Below are 14,898 nucleotides of genomic sequence, written 5' to 3' on the forward strand. Positions count from 1 at the left end.
GTAGTCCAGTTTGGTCCTAAGGAGTAGCCGTAATACAGCAATGAAGTGTGGGATTGCGGCAAATTGAATGTACGCGTAGGGAGGTAACCCTATAATGTAAATATCATACTGTGGTATATTATAAAGTCTATATTATAAAGGAGTGATAGTTGAACTTGTGGGGCAGACAAAGTGTGAAGATGCCTCGCTTCGCGCAACTAGTTATGGGTCCTGCTGGCAGTGGAAAGGTATGAAAACAACATCATGTGGCTAGTAGGCATACTAAGTTAGCTAATGTTAGCTAACTAGAGAAATGTGATTTTTGAGTAGAATAATGATGTTTGACTATGTATTTTATAGTAGTATTCCATTGTGAATGTTTTAACACTTAATTAAAAAAAAATAACATCAGATAATAAGGTAAACGTTGACACGTGAACTCGCTGAGACTCTTGTTTAGTAACCTGTGTGAGGAACTTAATTTGCCACCAGTGGCTATTTTGCAGATATATGTCTAATGTTTATTTTGGCTGTTTGCACAGAGTACGTATTGTTCCACCATGATCCAGCATGCGGAGTCGATCAATCGCTCTATTCAGGTCGTTAATCTGGACCCTGCAGCTGAATATTTTAGTTATCCCGTTATGGCAGGTGAGAGAAACATTTTTACACATAGAAAATAGAAAACAAACAGGAATTGACTGTTAAGTTGCTTAAGTCACAATTTTGAAACCTATTTGACGGTGTTCATACATCATGTTATAAATAAGCTAACATTATAGTAAATAATATTGCAAAGTAATTAATAAGCAGTGCTGTACATCTGTCAGACATCAGAGAGCTGATCCAGGTAGATGATGTCATGGAAGACGACTCTTTGAGATTTGGTCCAAATGGAGGACTAGTCTTCTGCATGGAGTACTTTGCCACTAACTTTGATTGGCTGGAAGAGAGCCTTGGCCATGTAGAGGATGACTACATCCTCTTTGACTGCCCAGGTAAGAATTTGAACATGCCCACACTCACAGTTTGGGACAGAATTAGTCTAAAGCAATGGTTCCCAAACGTTCAACTCTCATGCACCCATACATCCCACTAATACCTCCAGCACCATGGACAGTGCAGCTCATGTCATGGGCAGTGTTTTGAATTGAAATTCTGTTGAATAAAAAGAAGACATAACCAATAACTCCTACCAGCGAACCGCACAACTCATGCACAACATGATCCATAACAAGGTCAACAAAATTGATAAGTAACAAACTGTATCATAGCTTTGTCACCACTGATTAGTTTGGTGGCAACATCAGTAGACCTACTTGTATGACTTGAGCAGCTTGTCCCAACAGTAGTAACAGAGTTAATTTCTGTTGTCACTCTGTGCCACCTTTCACCTCTGGCAGTTTTCAGGCAGAATTGTTTATGGGTTCCAGCCACATGTATTAATGCTGAACAATTCCCTCACTGACATACCAGACATTCTGATGATAATATTCTGTTGTTACACTGCAGTACATGCATTTACTTTTGGTACTGAAACTGCAGCTGTAACTCGCTATTCAACAGGACTGTTTGGGAAGAGAAATCAGACTTAGTTTGCACACCCCTACATTGATACATGTACTCTCATGTGAAAATCATGGAAGTGCCAATAATTCAACTCTAGGGCTTTATTTAAACATGCAGTACCATCAGAATTTATGTTAAATAGGAACAAATACAGATGTGTACATGAGCTTCCAGTAGCCTGATGCACTAGCAGTACCCATGCAAACTGAAAAGAGAGACCGCTGACAGTACCAGTAATTGTCATTGCAGGACAAATTGAGCTATACACACATCTCCCGGTCATGAAGCAGCTAGTGGAACAGCTCCAGCAGTGGGAGTTTCGTGTTTGCGGTGTCTTCCTCGTTGACTCCCAGTTCATGGTGGAGACTTTTAAGGTAAAAAGATTAAACTAATTATTATTAATTTAAATAGTTAATCCTGGAATTGAATTCATCATGCCTGCTGTTGACAGATTGTTTTTTATCCTTACCAAGCCTAAACAAACATGAAATGGGATATAGTTTTACTTTCAGTGTATTTACACCCCAGTATTTAAAAATAGTACTGTAAATATTTTATCAACATTGCATGTTATCATCAAATGTCATACATCATCGAATATCATATTTTACACAATCATAGAATGATGCTAAGTTTCCTTATGTCTATTTTCTAGTTCATCTCTGGTGTCATGGCAGCTTTGAGTGCCATGGTGTCTCTGGAAATTCCTCAAGTCAACATCATGACAAAGATGGACCTGCTAAGCCCAAAAGCTAAGAAAGAAATAGAAAAGTATGTACCTGAACATTTATTTATCTCTTTTTTAATTTGTATTCAAGAATTGTAGCATGTTCTCACAAAAGAATGAAATAGCAGAAAGTTTGACATTATTAAAATGGGATCATGTGGCGAATGGAGAAATGGTATTTGTACAAGAGATGGTGGTTACCTTTTTCTGGGTGCAGATACCTGGATCCAGACATGTACTCAATGATGGAGGATAACTCTGTCATGATGAGAAGTCAGAAGTTCCACAAACTCACCAAAGCCATTTGTGGGCTGGTAAGTGGTGATTTGGTGTTCGGTAGCATACCCCTACTACAGTGTACACATCTTTTTTCCCCCTTTTGAGCATTCACTCTTGCTTTGTCTTTCATTACTACAGATTGATGACTACAGTATGGTGAGATTTCTACCCTTTGACCGTACTGACGAGGAGGGCGTCAATATAGTTCTCCAGAACATTGACTTCTCCATTCAGTATGGAGAGGACTTGGAGGTCAAGGAGCCCAGGGTGAAGAACATTACTTTACACATTACTGTTCATACGTCATCATTTCCAAAACCTGCATTGAGTCACATATCTTAGAAACAATCAGTATATAATCTGTGTTCACACAAATGTTGGTGATGAGACAGTGTGCCATAAGGTAGAATATGTATTCAATCGCTGGTATTGTCCCTTTTTCAGGAAACCGATGAAGATCCTATGAACACAAATTATGACGAACTCTTTCAAGATTCCTGATAATAATCCTCAAGATGGCATATGTGGAGACATGACTTAATTATTATTTTTACATTTTAATTAGTTTTGTGTGTTTGTATATATATGTGTGCGTGTGTGAGACATAGAGTGAAAGGGACAGAGTAAGCAATGAGTGTGCAATGCATTCATGGGAGTTAAAACAAGACATTTCACAGTAATATGGGAAAGGCCTAGAAACATATTGCTTGTCTCTTGATATTTTTTCAATAAAATGTGTCACATTTTGTGGTTATTATATTCATGGAGTTTTAGTCTGGACAATTTGTAGAAAAAATAGCCCCAGGAGAAGACCTCCACCTTAGACTAGCTGTAACATAAATTGTTACTTATTAATAAATGCAGAGGGGCTAAAATGAGATCAAGTGAATTGAAAATGGCAACCATATTCATTTGAGGTGAGGAAGCACTGCAACATTTCTGTCCAATATATGTAATTAGGACTTAACCTTTATTTATTTGTTGATAACGGGTCTCAAAAGAGCAGTAGAACAGGTTGCTGGCCCATAACGCCCAGGCACACTTGCATTGGTCAGAAACATTCAGTGCAGGCCGCCCTCTGGTCAAACTGCAGAACTACTGGGTGGGTCCGTGAACAGCGGAAGCAGCGTCTGGCTACGCTGACATTTCATTTTGCATTTGGGGAAAATCTGAAGTCTTGGTCAAAATGCCGGTAAGTTTGGATAGCTAAAATTATTAACAACGAAACTATTACTCATTGTTAACATACATGGATATTAAACGGTACGTGTGAATCAAGCGTACATGTCGAGAGTATGAAAGCTAGCGATAAGTGGCCAGGCGAGAGACTAACGTTAAAGTAGCTAACCGCAACTAGCACCAAGGCAAATTTGATGGGCCACCAAGACAGTTTAGAGCATCCATGATAACATTGTCCTATATCTCATAAAGGCAATGCAGGTCATTTTCGCGATTGTGCATTTCTCCATCGTGAATGAAATAATCATGCAATTGTGAGGCGTTGTCTACCCTTGCGTAGTGCGAAGCACTAGCCAACAAGCTAACAGAATATCGGATAGGATGGTCAAGAAGCCTGGATCAGTATAGACTGGGTGTTTTAAATCGTTTTCTTGCAACTCTTTGTTTGTTGGGCTATGTGTCGTGAAGTGTACTATGCATGTAGAAGGTATAATTGACTCAAGTAAGATTAATCATCTGTGCAGTTTTGCTAACGTTAACGTTAGCTAATGCTGACTGTCATACTTCCTGTTTTGCATAGGCATATCATTCAAGCCTGTTGGATTCCGACACCAAAATGGTGGGAAATATGGCCCTGCTTCCACTTAAAACACAATTCAAAGGACCGGCTCCTAAAGAGAGTATGTACATTGACTCCATCTATTTTTGTTCTCTACTCAAATGTTCTTCCGCCTTATTGCACTGAATACGCTTCTTCCTTATTTGGTCAGTGCGACGTACTGTACATGCCTGCTACTCTAGGAAATATGTTTTTCCTGTGTCTTAATTGTGTTGTGTTTCCCTATTACAGCCAAAGACACAGATATTATTGACGAGGCTATCTATTACTTCAAAGCCAACGTGTTCTTCAAGAATTATGAAATTAAGGTGAGAAACGTACAGAATTTGCACACATTTCACTCCCAATTCCTTGGCATGCCTCAACCTGCTCTGCATAGTTTACTCCAGGGGCTCAGTGTCATCACAACACCTCACATGTACTGTGTTTTAAACACGTATTTGTGATCCATCCCTTTGTAAATAAATGGATAAACATGACCAGTGCCTTTTACACTTGCAATTTTTCACAGAATGAGGCTGACCGGACATTGATCTACATAACTCTCTACATCTCAGAATGCCTCAAGAAACTTCAGAAGGTAATAGAGGTCTCACTCCCTAAACACATAGCAGTAAACAACATTTACAACACTTCAACCTATTGGCTCTCACTTGGTAAAAGAAAAGTGTATATTGACCATGATTGGGTTTGCGTGGCTTACAGTGTAGCTCACGAGGCCAGGGAGAGAAGGAGATGTACACGCTTGGAATTACTAACTTCCCCATCCCAGGAGAGCCGGGCTTCCCTCTCAACGCCATGTATCTCAAGCCTACCAACAAACAGGAAGAAGGTATTGCCATGGATTTTAATCTCAAAATTGAAATGAAATTGGCCTGCTCGATGTGTGGAGCAGTTATGCTGTTTAGTCAGTTTTTTTGACGGGCATTACTTGGAATAATCTGGAGGGGAGAAAAATGCCAATATTGTAGAACAATTGTTCTCCCACACTGACATATGTTATTTGATGTGCTGTATTCAGAGAGCATGAGGGGATACTTGCAGCAGATCCGACAGGAGACCGGCTTGAGGCTGTGTGACCGTGTGTTTGATCCCCAGACGGACAAACCCAGCAAGGTGAGTGGCATTACAGCAGACGTCCATCAAACGTCTTATCCAGTACAACATATACAACCCAGACAGGACACTTAATCATATAACCTTCTGTAAACATGAATTGGCATTACCATTACTGTCAAAAATTTGAAGACGTTACTAATCTGAACAGATTTGCGTCATACAGATGCCTAAATGTAGCCTGGTTTCACCATTCACTCACTTAGTGAGGAGAGTCAGGTTACTTTCCATCGGGAGATGTTTCCAACTTTAGCATCAATGGGGTTAGACTTTGAGCTAACTTTGAAATGATTGGTCCAGCCTAACCAGTCACATCGTTCAGGTATTTCTAATGTTACTTCCTACTTCTCCTAACCACCACAAACTGATGGTGACCCTTGAGGAAACTGATAGGATACTTTTGATGCAGGTTGCTACTACTGTTTAACCAGACACTTTTCTATTCATTAAAATATAAGCGTCATCCCCCTCTTGTCACTGATTGGCTATCCTTGTGGCTGAGGTAAACCTAAATACATTTAGTGGAGCCTGACTTGTATCTCAGTGAGATAAAGATACGCAAAGGCAAGGCAAGGCAAGGCAAGGCAAGGCAAGGCAAGGCAAGGCAAGGCAAGGCAAGGCAAGGCTACCTAAACAGTTTGATGTGACTGGTTACAAAGCCATGTATGGGTCCCTCAAGGACCCACAATTGATTCTGACCAGTGGTCATTTCCCAATCTTGCCCCAACTTTCTCCCACTTCCGGTCAATATTCACTGTCTTATCCACATAAAGGCAAATGTCCCCAAAACATAGAGCCTACTATGTTGATATATACCAGTAATAAAATAAAAGGTGTTAACAGATTCCTTTATAACCTCAGACCAACTTAGAGTAAGTTATGTTCGCACACAATTTTCTATCAAGCCATTCAGAATTGTTTTTGCTTAAAGATTTTTCCATGCTACATGTTTACAGAGTTTATATTTTTCATATAAATTGCTGCTTGCACTCACAAATAGATGTGAAATACCTTCCATGAAATGTGTAGTCATAAAATCCATCTTAACATATTAGACAGATACAGTACCATCTTGGTGTAGGCTAGCCTTAATGTCAAGTTGTAACATAACTTTGTGTAGCAGCGCTATCTTTGATGGAAGCTATTGCTCAAGTGTCTGCATGGTTTAATATATAGGGTTTAAAAACTTACGTATGTTTAAAGAAAAGAAAAAGTATGCCAATGCATCATACAGATTTGGGTTCTGATCAGTTTCCCCCCCCCCCCTTTCTTGCAGTGGTGGGTCTGCTTTGTGAAAAGACAGTTTATGAACAAAAGCCTGTCCGCTCCTGGACAGTAGATGGCACCTCAGGATGGCTGTTGGTACTTAATTCTGTGCAATGTGGAAGAAAAAGTGTTTTTTATGTCCATTCCCCTGTGCATTCACATACTTATGTTTTGGCCATTTTTGTACTCAAGAACTTTTCTGTTTCATTTAATAAGTTAGAGCTAAAGCTTCATGAAATAAACAATCTTTAAAACAGTATTTTGTCTGTTTATTGACTGAAGAGACAAAATATAATCTTTATTTATGTATTTATTGGGCATAAATTACAATGACTTGATGCTAAAATGATAACACAAAACACACTGACAACTGAAGTACTATATAGAAAGAATGCTATTCACAGTATGCACAACCTGTATTGAATTCTATATCCTTTATAAATGAGGAAGACCATCTATATTGCTTGATGCCAACTTTCATTACCGACTTGGTTCATCTGACAGCTATGCATACACAGATCCTCTTGAAAATCCTCAATCTAATGAAACGCATGATCACACAAAGGGCTTTTATGGGCTTTCAGACCCCTTGTAAATAGTTTCACCCCAGTGAATTCACTCATCAAATTAATGTCATAAAGTGCTTACCAACACGGTTAGGAGGGAAACACTTGGTGCAGGTGAATCTAACAAGAACTCAATTCATTTCATTGTGCACATTAGAGGACCAGTGTGAAGTTACATGATTAGATTACACAAAACAAAACTAAAATGATTAGAGAAAACTGAGAAACCAAAGCAATTGAGATAGGCGTATCATAAGAAATTGAGTCCTACAAATAACATTGTTCAATGGTAGGGCAACAAAAAAAAATCTTGATAACCTGTTAGCAAAACCAGCCCAAATCCCACAATACCATTGCCCTTCAGAAAGGACTCCTGTGGAAGACTATAATTAGGCCGACTAAGGTCAGTATTAACCACCAGATGGGTAATAAAAATAGTCTTAACGTGACACAGCTTACTATGAAACAAGCGTGTTGCTGGGTGTTCAGACATTGATTGACATTGCTATGGTACAGCACATATTTACATACACAAAAAATACTTCTTTTGAGATTATGCAGTAATACAAAAAATATGCTCTATCCCTCAAGCAAATATCTAACATTTTTGGTTTGTCCAAAACAACTGATTCAAAACCAATCCATAAGAAACATCCTGACATCGATTTGACATCACTGGATTCCTTGCTTGCAAGAAAAACAAATTAAGGCAGCAGAGAGAGCATCAGGCCTCTGTTAGGAGACTTTTGCATCATGACTTTTGATATCTCCAGGAGAGGAGGAGGGGGGCTATGGTAGAGTTACTGGAGTTTAAAAAAACTAAAACCTCAAATACCTCTGTATTGTTGTATAGTATTGTAAGATACTGGCTCAGTGGCAGGAGAACAAAGAGGAGGGTGAGGAGGGGGTGGAGGGGGCATGCAAAACATCTCATCTAAATCCCACAATAAATAAAGAAGAGGAAACACTTTTTTTAAAAAAGGTAGGGGAACCGAGGAACAGACATTCAGGGTAAAAATCCAGATGACCTTGTTTTAAATGTAGCTTGCTTTAATTCCACCTCCCAGTGACAAGGTGCAAAAGTCTATTACAGGATGACAGGTTGTCAAGTCATCCACCTTTTTTTTTTTTGGAGCAGGGGGTGGGGGGCTGAAAGACAAACAGAGGGGAAAAGTTATCAGCAGATTTCACATTTCAGGTTTAAAGCACCATGTATTTACCTGCCAACATTTCTACTGTTCCGGGCTTTCTCACTGGTGTTCTGTATACCTATATACAAATACATCTAGTCTCAACAATGAAACCATTCAAAAAGCTACATCCTATTAATTCGTTTTCAAATCCATATATTTTTTATTGGCCAGTGTCTTTGAAAGAAACACTATGCAGAGAATGACTTGCAGAAAGTTGCAATGAAAAATGTATTAGCGTAAAGAGCTGGAACGGAAACAGGAGTCCTCTTTCTCTACTTTTTGAGATATACACGCACAAGGGAACCAAGAGGTTTCTATATTGGTTCACTGCTTGGTCTATTTAAAGATAGCAGAACTCTTCACTATACAAATCAGGAAATGGAGCCTTTTGTCGCTAACTGCTTCAGTCACTATGTCTATGGTATTAGGCATTCTATGGTAGCTAACCTGACAAAAATCCATCCAGTAATGAGAAAAAAATCCATCCAGTAATTTCTGTTCTTTGACACCAACATTTAGGCATTTGTGGAGCATGCGATGCTGTTGGGGGTGCAAACAAAAGCTGCATCGCCATTGAGCTCACATAGAAAGGAGATGGCTTAAGGGTTATAAAAGTATTTTGTCATGTTTATTTGTATATAATTAAAGCACAGGTTTTTTTTTAAATAGCTATCTGTGTGTTCCCACTTACCTTGGCTATCATTTTGGTAACAATAACAAGCTATTTGACGTCTTTAGAAAGACGATATTGGAGGTGAGATACTCCAGAATAGATTTTTTGACATTGATCACTCTGAAATATTGCTATTGTCTATCCAAAGGAGGGTGCCTGTTTCAAAGTTAACTGTTGCTCAAATCATAAAGTCAACACTCACTCTGTTATGCATCTTTCAGTCCATACGGTGAATATCTACTTTTATCCAAGGTGAGTTTTCTATAGCTGTCAATGCACCTCCAATATAGTTTGCACCTCCAACATCAAGGCACAGAGTTTTGAGTGGTACTGTATGTGACAATCTTGTGTGAAATAATTAAATGACATATAGGTTTCAGTTTGAGATTACCTTATGCTTTACCCACACAATAATGTGGAAGTCTGCCATCAACTACTTTGAACCCAGATAAATAGTGATCATAATGATTCCTAACCCACTTACAGCCATTGACTTGGAAGCACTGCAATGGAAATTAAACACAATCATCTATGGAATGGACAGGGCTTGAAAAACTTCAGCCAATTATATTCTTGACCCTCTTCAAGATTTCACAGCTCGTTCGTCAATCTAACGGTCGTACTCCTCCCCCAAATATACACACCTATGGCTACTGAAAAATGGTATGGAAAGGGGCTGTAGGTAGCCTAATTGGTGCTTTTACGATTGGTGCTTTTAGGATCTGCCTTCGTAGCCTGGCTAGCGTCTACCACATCTCAAATGAGACGTGGTCTGGCAACCAGACGTTCATTTTCTCGTATTAGAAAAAAATGCCCAGATCCGTTCATTGGGCGCCACGGATGTCTATCAAATGCGTCTGTGCATAGCCCATCATGGTCTTGCTTTCTCCCCTGTTCTTTGATTGGTTACCAACATCAGGCGAAAATGTGGGTGCCTTAGCAGCGTGAATGAAATCACCGCGCAAGACAGGATGGGAACACCCAGGCTACTGCCTTCAGGGATTTATGGAACTATTACTTACAGTACAAGAATGTAGAACAGCTAGCAAAGTAACCTGCTTGGGGAGGAAGCTAATGTGAGCGATTGTATGGAGACTAGAGCTCGTATAGTGATACAGACACCAGGGCTGGCTTTTCATTTTATACAGCTCTACCCCCGTCACGAGTGCCTAGCCTGGCTCGCTCTCTCGCGTCTGAATTCTCGCTCAAGCATGAATGCAGGTCCATGTGGGTGGAGTTACGGTAAAAAAAAAGGTTGGACTATTTGAGCTGTGTATTTTAAAAATCTGCCAGCAGTTTTGCGAGTCCCATACCCAACCTTTAAGCTGTAATTAAGATATAATTCAGACGATGGCATAGACACTAACCGTAAATATTACACACTGCTATGTCACCTATCTGACAAGACACAAAGGTGAAAGAAGTAAAAGGTGCAACAGTGATACCTTCACAATCACTGAGAAATGTCATAGTAGTATTTCTTCTCATTGTTACTCTGTTGCATGATCCTGACATTTATAGAGAACAAAATATATTCACATAATTTGATACTCACCCTTGGGAATATCTGAGCAGTAGCAAAACCCTAGTCAAATGCCATTTCCTGGCTCTTCCGCACACAACGGGCCACTTTTCTCTTGAACTCGCCATTGGGGTCTTCCCGCCACTCTTTCTGTGGTAATGGGGAAACAAAGTTATGCTGTGCTGTCCTGTCCACCAAGGGGTTAAATATGCACCCATTATTACGCTGTGATGTATAAAGACCCATACGTATATGCATTAGGACATTTCTTGCACATGGATTAATACCTAGTCCTGGATTAAAGGAGACTTTAGAGATCTCCATTGGAAAAAAATACTTCACTTTTACGATATCCTTAATCCATGTATTGGAAAGTGGCCCTTGGTTTGTTAATTCCTCTAGTCTACGGTATTTCCTCCGACATGTTAAGAGTCTTTAGTTCGCTTTGGAAGAGTGTTACAATTAAAAAATTGATGACTGGAGTACTCATGTCCAAAACACTAAAACAATACACAGAACTTTTGTCATTAACTCACAGCGGCATCTACGTTAGCAGGCGAGTCGCTGTTAGGGTCTGCCAGCATAGAGATCACACTGATCATGATCGTCTCGACTGTGTGGATGGGCAGCCAACGTTCCTCTGGTTTCTCATACCCAAACTTATCCTCTCCTGGCTCATGCAGGATTGAAATGCACACATCACCATTTTTGGCCACTGAGGGGACAAGAGGAAGCATGTTAATGTATGATTGTAGTTTAATGTGTACTTGTTGATATGTTGCATTACTGTTACCAAACTAGAGCACTACACAGAATAAGATCATTACCATTTGGATGCCAGAGTTCTGTAACAAACTTCATCTTCGGAGGACGGAGAGGATAATCGTGTGGGAAAGTCAAATGTGCTTTAAAAAATCCCCCTTCACTGTAAAATATAACAATATTTAGGATAAAGATATAAGGATATTAGTAAGTATCTTAGTAAGAATACAAAATTATAAATAATACAAAAAATCATATTACTTACAACATTGTGTCTTGAGGGCCAATGACGACAACTTCCCACTGGTAGATGTCATCATCGTCGATGAGGCCAGCCGAGAAGCCTTCCACTGGGTTCTTGTTGAGTTCTGTGAGTCAGTGACATTGAGCAATACCATAAGGCTAACAACGTAAGACCGCCATGCTGATACCAGTACACCGCAAACAACATGTCCTATCATTTAAAATTATAGACTAGTCAGCGTAAGCCAGAGGGGAAAAAATACCGCTGAGAAACCTCAGGTTACTCAACCTGCCTAACGTTAGCAGTGTTAACAGAGGCGTTGTCGTCTCGTTTAGGGTACTTAAATACGCTCCACAATAGCAACTCAAGTTGCCTATCGTTTGACAGCCTGTCAAGACTGAATACTTTAACTTACAGGGGACAAACTTTCAGTCGGGAGACGGTTTAAAGACCATATAGGGAGATGTCAAACTACTTTTAGCTATCTACAGGCAAACAAACTAGCCAAGTAGTTGAGTTAGCTAACTTAACGTTAGCTAAGTATCTCACTTGCACACCATGGATATTACGCAAAATCACATATCTAGAATAGTTCATAATCATTAAAATTCCACAAAGTCACGACGAAGTGAACTTCTTTCAACTTTTCAGCGGAGTAACATGGAGCTACCTATTGTACGTTAGCTAGTTTGCTAAAATGCTAAGCTGTTCACCGGTTAGCTGACAGCAGCTCAGTTTACCTGCCAGTTGTTTTCGAAGCAGCAAAGCTGATTGCTCGGTCATTATCGTGGATGATTTATTCACGGTTGCCTTCCAGATGAAAGAAAAAGAGGACACCAAAACTGTCCAACTGAATCTTACAGGACAGTGCTCCTATACGACAATAAAGTTAGCTAACGTCACCTGTCACACTGATTTCTCTGGTACCCTGCTGTTTTTCTGTTGGTGTTACATTACTCATGCCGCATGCGCTCTCCTCTTCATCGTTAGAGGCCTTACTGCGGATCACTAACCATAACAGACATTACCGCCACCTACTGAGCTGGAATGTGTAATCGGTCTTTTACTGTCTGTTCCAAATTGGACATCAGAAAAGTGCACTAATTAATCTTAATGACCACATACTGACTTTCTCTGAGATTCATCTAGCCTACAGTTTTCCTCCCTGTCTTCAAACAATTGTTAAATGGCAAAATGCTTTCCCACGCAATGTTCTAGGTGGTCATGTATTCCACTTTCTTCTTAACCACTTCTATAGCTTCAACCAAATATCGATGGCTTTGGCTTCAACATGTAATCTATAGTGTCACATGCACAGCCATGGTTTCCGCCGCCAAGTGCACAAGTAGGAATACTATAATTTACCTTCCCACACGTCCTGTGCAGTACTAATAGTAGACACAAGAAAATAACAGTAGGCTAATCAACTGATCTGTTGTGCAGTGTCCTCATCTCGTTGTCTTTCTGTTCATGCTTTACTTTTTGTTGCGTCTTCATTTTAAGTATTTAAACTGTATGAGGCTTTTGTGCATTCAAAATACCATAGGCCTTACCACCATGTCCCAACATGACAGCCTACAATGATCACCGCTAGGTGGAGCACAGAGCACAATTATTAGTCCATCCTGAATTCAACGTCATCTGCAGATGCAAAGGAAGGTCATTTACAGTATGCTGACAGAAGTTTCCGCAGCAACCCTTTCATGATGGTCTTGTGTAGTTATTTCCGCTAGGTGTCACGGGCATGTTGGTTGTTTATCCCCGTTTTGTATCGTTCACTATATCGCCTTGTTTTTTAACCTCACACCATTATTGGCACACAGTCAAGAGCAAAAATCGAGGTTATCAGAACAGTTCAGCCTTCGATCATGAATTTGAATAGGCCTACGTACGCTTATCAGGACAATGCTTTTGTCCCAAGTGGAAATTCTGTGCCAGAAGGTTGAATTAATCTTCATCTTTATAGGCCCTATCTGCTTTTAGTGAATGAAACAGCCCATACAGGTAGTGACGATAGTGACAATGAAACCACATACCACAAATCAAGCACAAGCAGCTCCAAAAATAATAGGCTATGGACATGAAGAAATGCTGAAATCCATATCTGTGCTCTGTGAGCTCTATAAGGCTTTATGTCTGTTACAGACAAAAATGGTACTTTGACAGATTAGAGGGGCCCAGAGTCACAGATCATGATGAAATGGCTAACGTGGCAAAGACGTTTAGCCATTAGAATAGGCACTATAATACAGGAACTCGGGTCAAATAAAATTATATGAAAAAGGCCGTTCGTTTTTTTGTTAGTGGTGTTGTTTGTCAATGTATAGGCCTATTTGTTATGTGTTGATTAAGGTCAATTTTGGGACCATCTAGACAATTAAGATCAATTAAGAGGTTGAGGCCTGGTCCCATATCTCCATGACATATTTGATTCATGGGTTTTATCAGGTCCCTTTCCACAGGTGTATTAATCAAGCACCATGCAGTCTGCATGTACTTGATTTTATACACCTGTGAAAGGGGACCTGATGAAACCCATGAATCCAATACTGAGGTTGTTGTTGAGAGGGAACCTGATAAGGAATGTGTTACTAATCACAATGTTTTACACTGATATTGTAGTATGGAAATCCCAAAGTGGACCCCCCAAGGTCACACATTGATGTGATAAAGAGCAACAACATTGTGCATGACGATTGTTATAAATGCCCTATTTAAGATAGCCTGGCTAGCGCCTACCACTTCTCAAATGAGACGTGGTCTGGCAACCAAACGTTAGTTTTCTCGTAGGCCTATTTGAAAAAAAATCCATTCATTGGATGTCTATCAAATGCGTCTGTGCATAGCTCATCCAGAGCCATAGAAAGAGAGAGTTGATGAGGATGTACTTCTGGATGCTGGAAGGTGTAATCAATTAACTCATTGACTACTGACCAAGATATTGGCTGTAAATAGTTCTAAAAGTCCCATAACGAGGAAATAGCCTGGAAAAAGCGCTGCCGTTTTTTCCTATGGAGGTCTATGGGAGTGTCGCCACTCTGTATTATCTACCGCTCTGAGCTCATCATCGTCTTGCTTTCCCCCCTGTTCTGTAATTGGTCCCCTATCTCAGGCAAAAATTAGGGCGGTAGTTTCCAGATGTGAATGAAATTGCATGCAAGGCAGCATGGGAACACCCAGGCCATATTATTCACAGTCCACCCT

The 14,898-nt window shown here is 39.9% G+C and overlaps 3 protein-coding genes across 3 annotated transcripts; 2 read left to right on the plus strand and 1 right to left on the minus strand.

Annotated features, from left to right (window-relative positions):
- Positions 1-17: 17 nt before the first annotated feature.
- On the plus strand, positions 18-3,313 carry gpn3 (GPN-loop GTPase 3). Its single transcript, XM_062553801.1, has 8 exons — positions 18-227; positions 522-630; positions 810-977; positions 1,798-1,922; positions 2,204-2,319; positions 2,493-2,589; positions 2,693-2,821; positions 2,999-3,313. Exons 1-8 carry the CDS (start codon positions 180-182, stop codon positions 3,053-3,055), a joined length of 849 nt encoding a protein of 282 aa, XP_062409785.1. The 5' UTR covers positions 18-179; the 3' UTR covers positions 3,056-3,313.
- A 289-nt stretch (positions 3,314-3,602) lies between these two features.
- arpc3 (actin related protein 2/3 complex, subunit 3) lies at positions 3,603-6,991 on the plus strand. Its single transcript, XM_062553804.1, has 7 exons — positions 3,603-3,746; positions 4,314-4,413; positions 4,584-4,660; positions 4,864-4,932; positions 5,058-5,184; positions 5,374-5,468; positions 6,745-6,991. The coding sequence occupies exons 1-7, from the start codon at positions 3,741-3,743 to the stop codon at positions 6,805-6,807; spliced, it is 537 nt and encodes a 178-aa protein (XP_062409788.1). The 5' UTR covers positions 3,603-3,740; the 3' UTR covers positions 6,808-6,991.
- Positions 6,989-12,659, minus strand: ube2g1b (ubiquitin-conjugating enzyme E2G 1b (UBC7 homolog, yeast)). The gene is made up of 6 exons (XM_062553805.1): positions 12,435-12,659; positions 11,716-11,818; positions 11,516-11,613; positions 11,225-11,403; positions 10,722-10,838; positions 6,989-8,449 (listed from the first exon to the last, which is right to left on the minus strand). The coding sequence occupies exons 1-5, from the start codon at positions 12,475-12,477 to the stop codon at positions 10,752-10,754; spliced, it is 510 nt and encodes a 169-aa protein (XP_062409789.1). The 5' UTR covers positions 12,478-12,659; the 3' UTR covers positions 6,989-8,449; positions 10,722-10,751.
- Positions 12,660-14,898: the final 2,239 nt, after the last annotated feature.

The sequence above is a fragment of the Sardina pilchardus genome, chromosome 14 (assembly GCF_963854185.1).
Source record: "Sardina pilchardus chromosome 14, fSarPil1.1, whole genome shotgun sequence".
Taxonomy (NCBI): Eukaryota; Metazoa; Chordata; class Actinopteri; order Clupeiformes; family Clupeidae; genus Sardina; species Sardina pilchardus.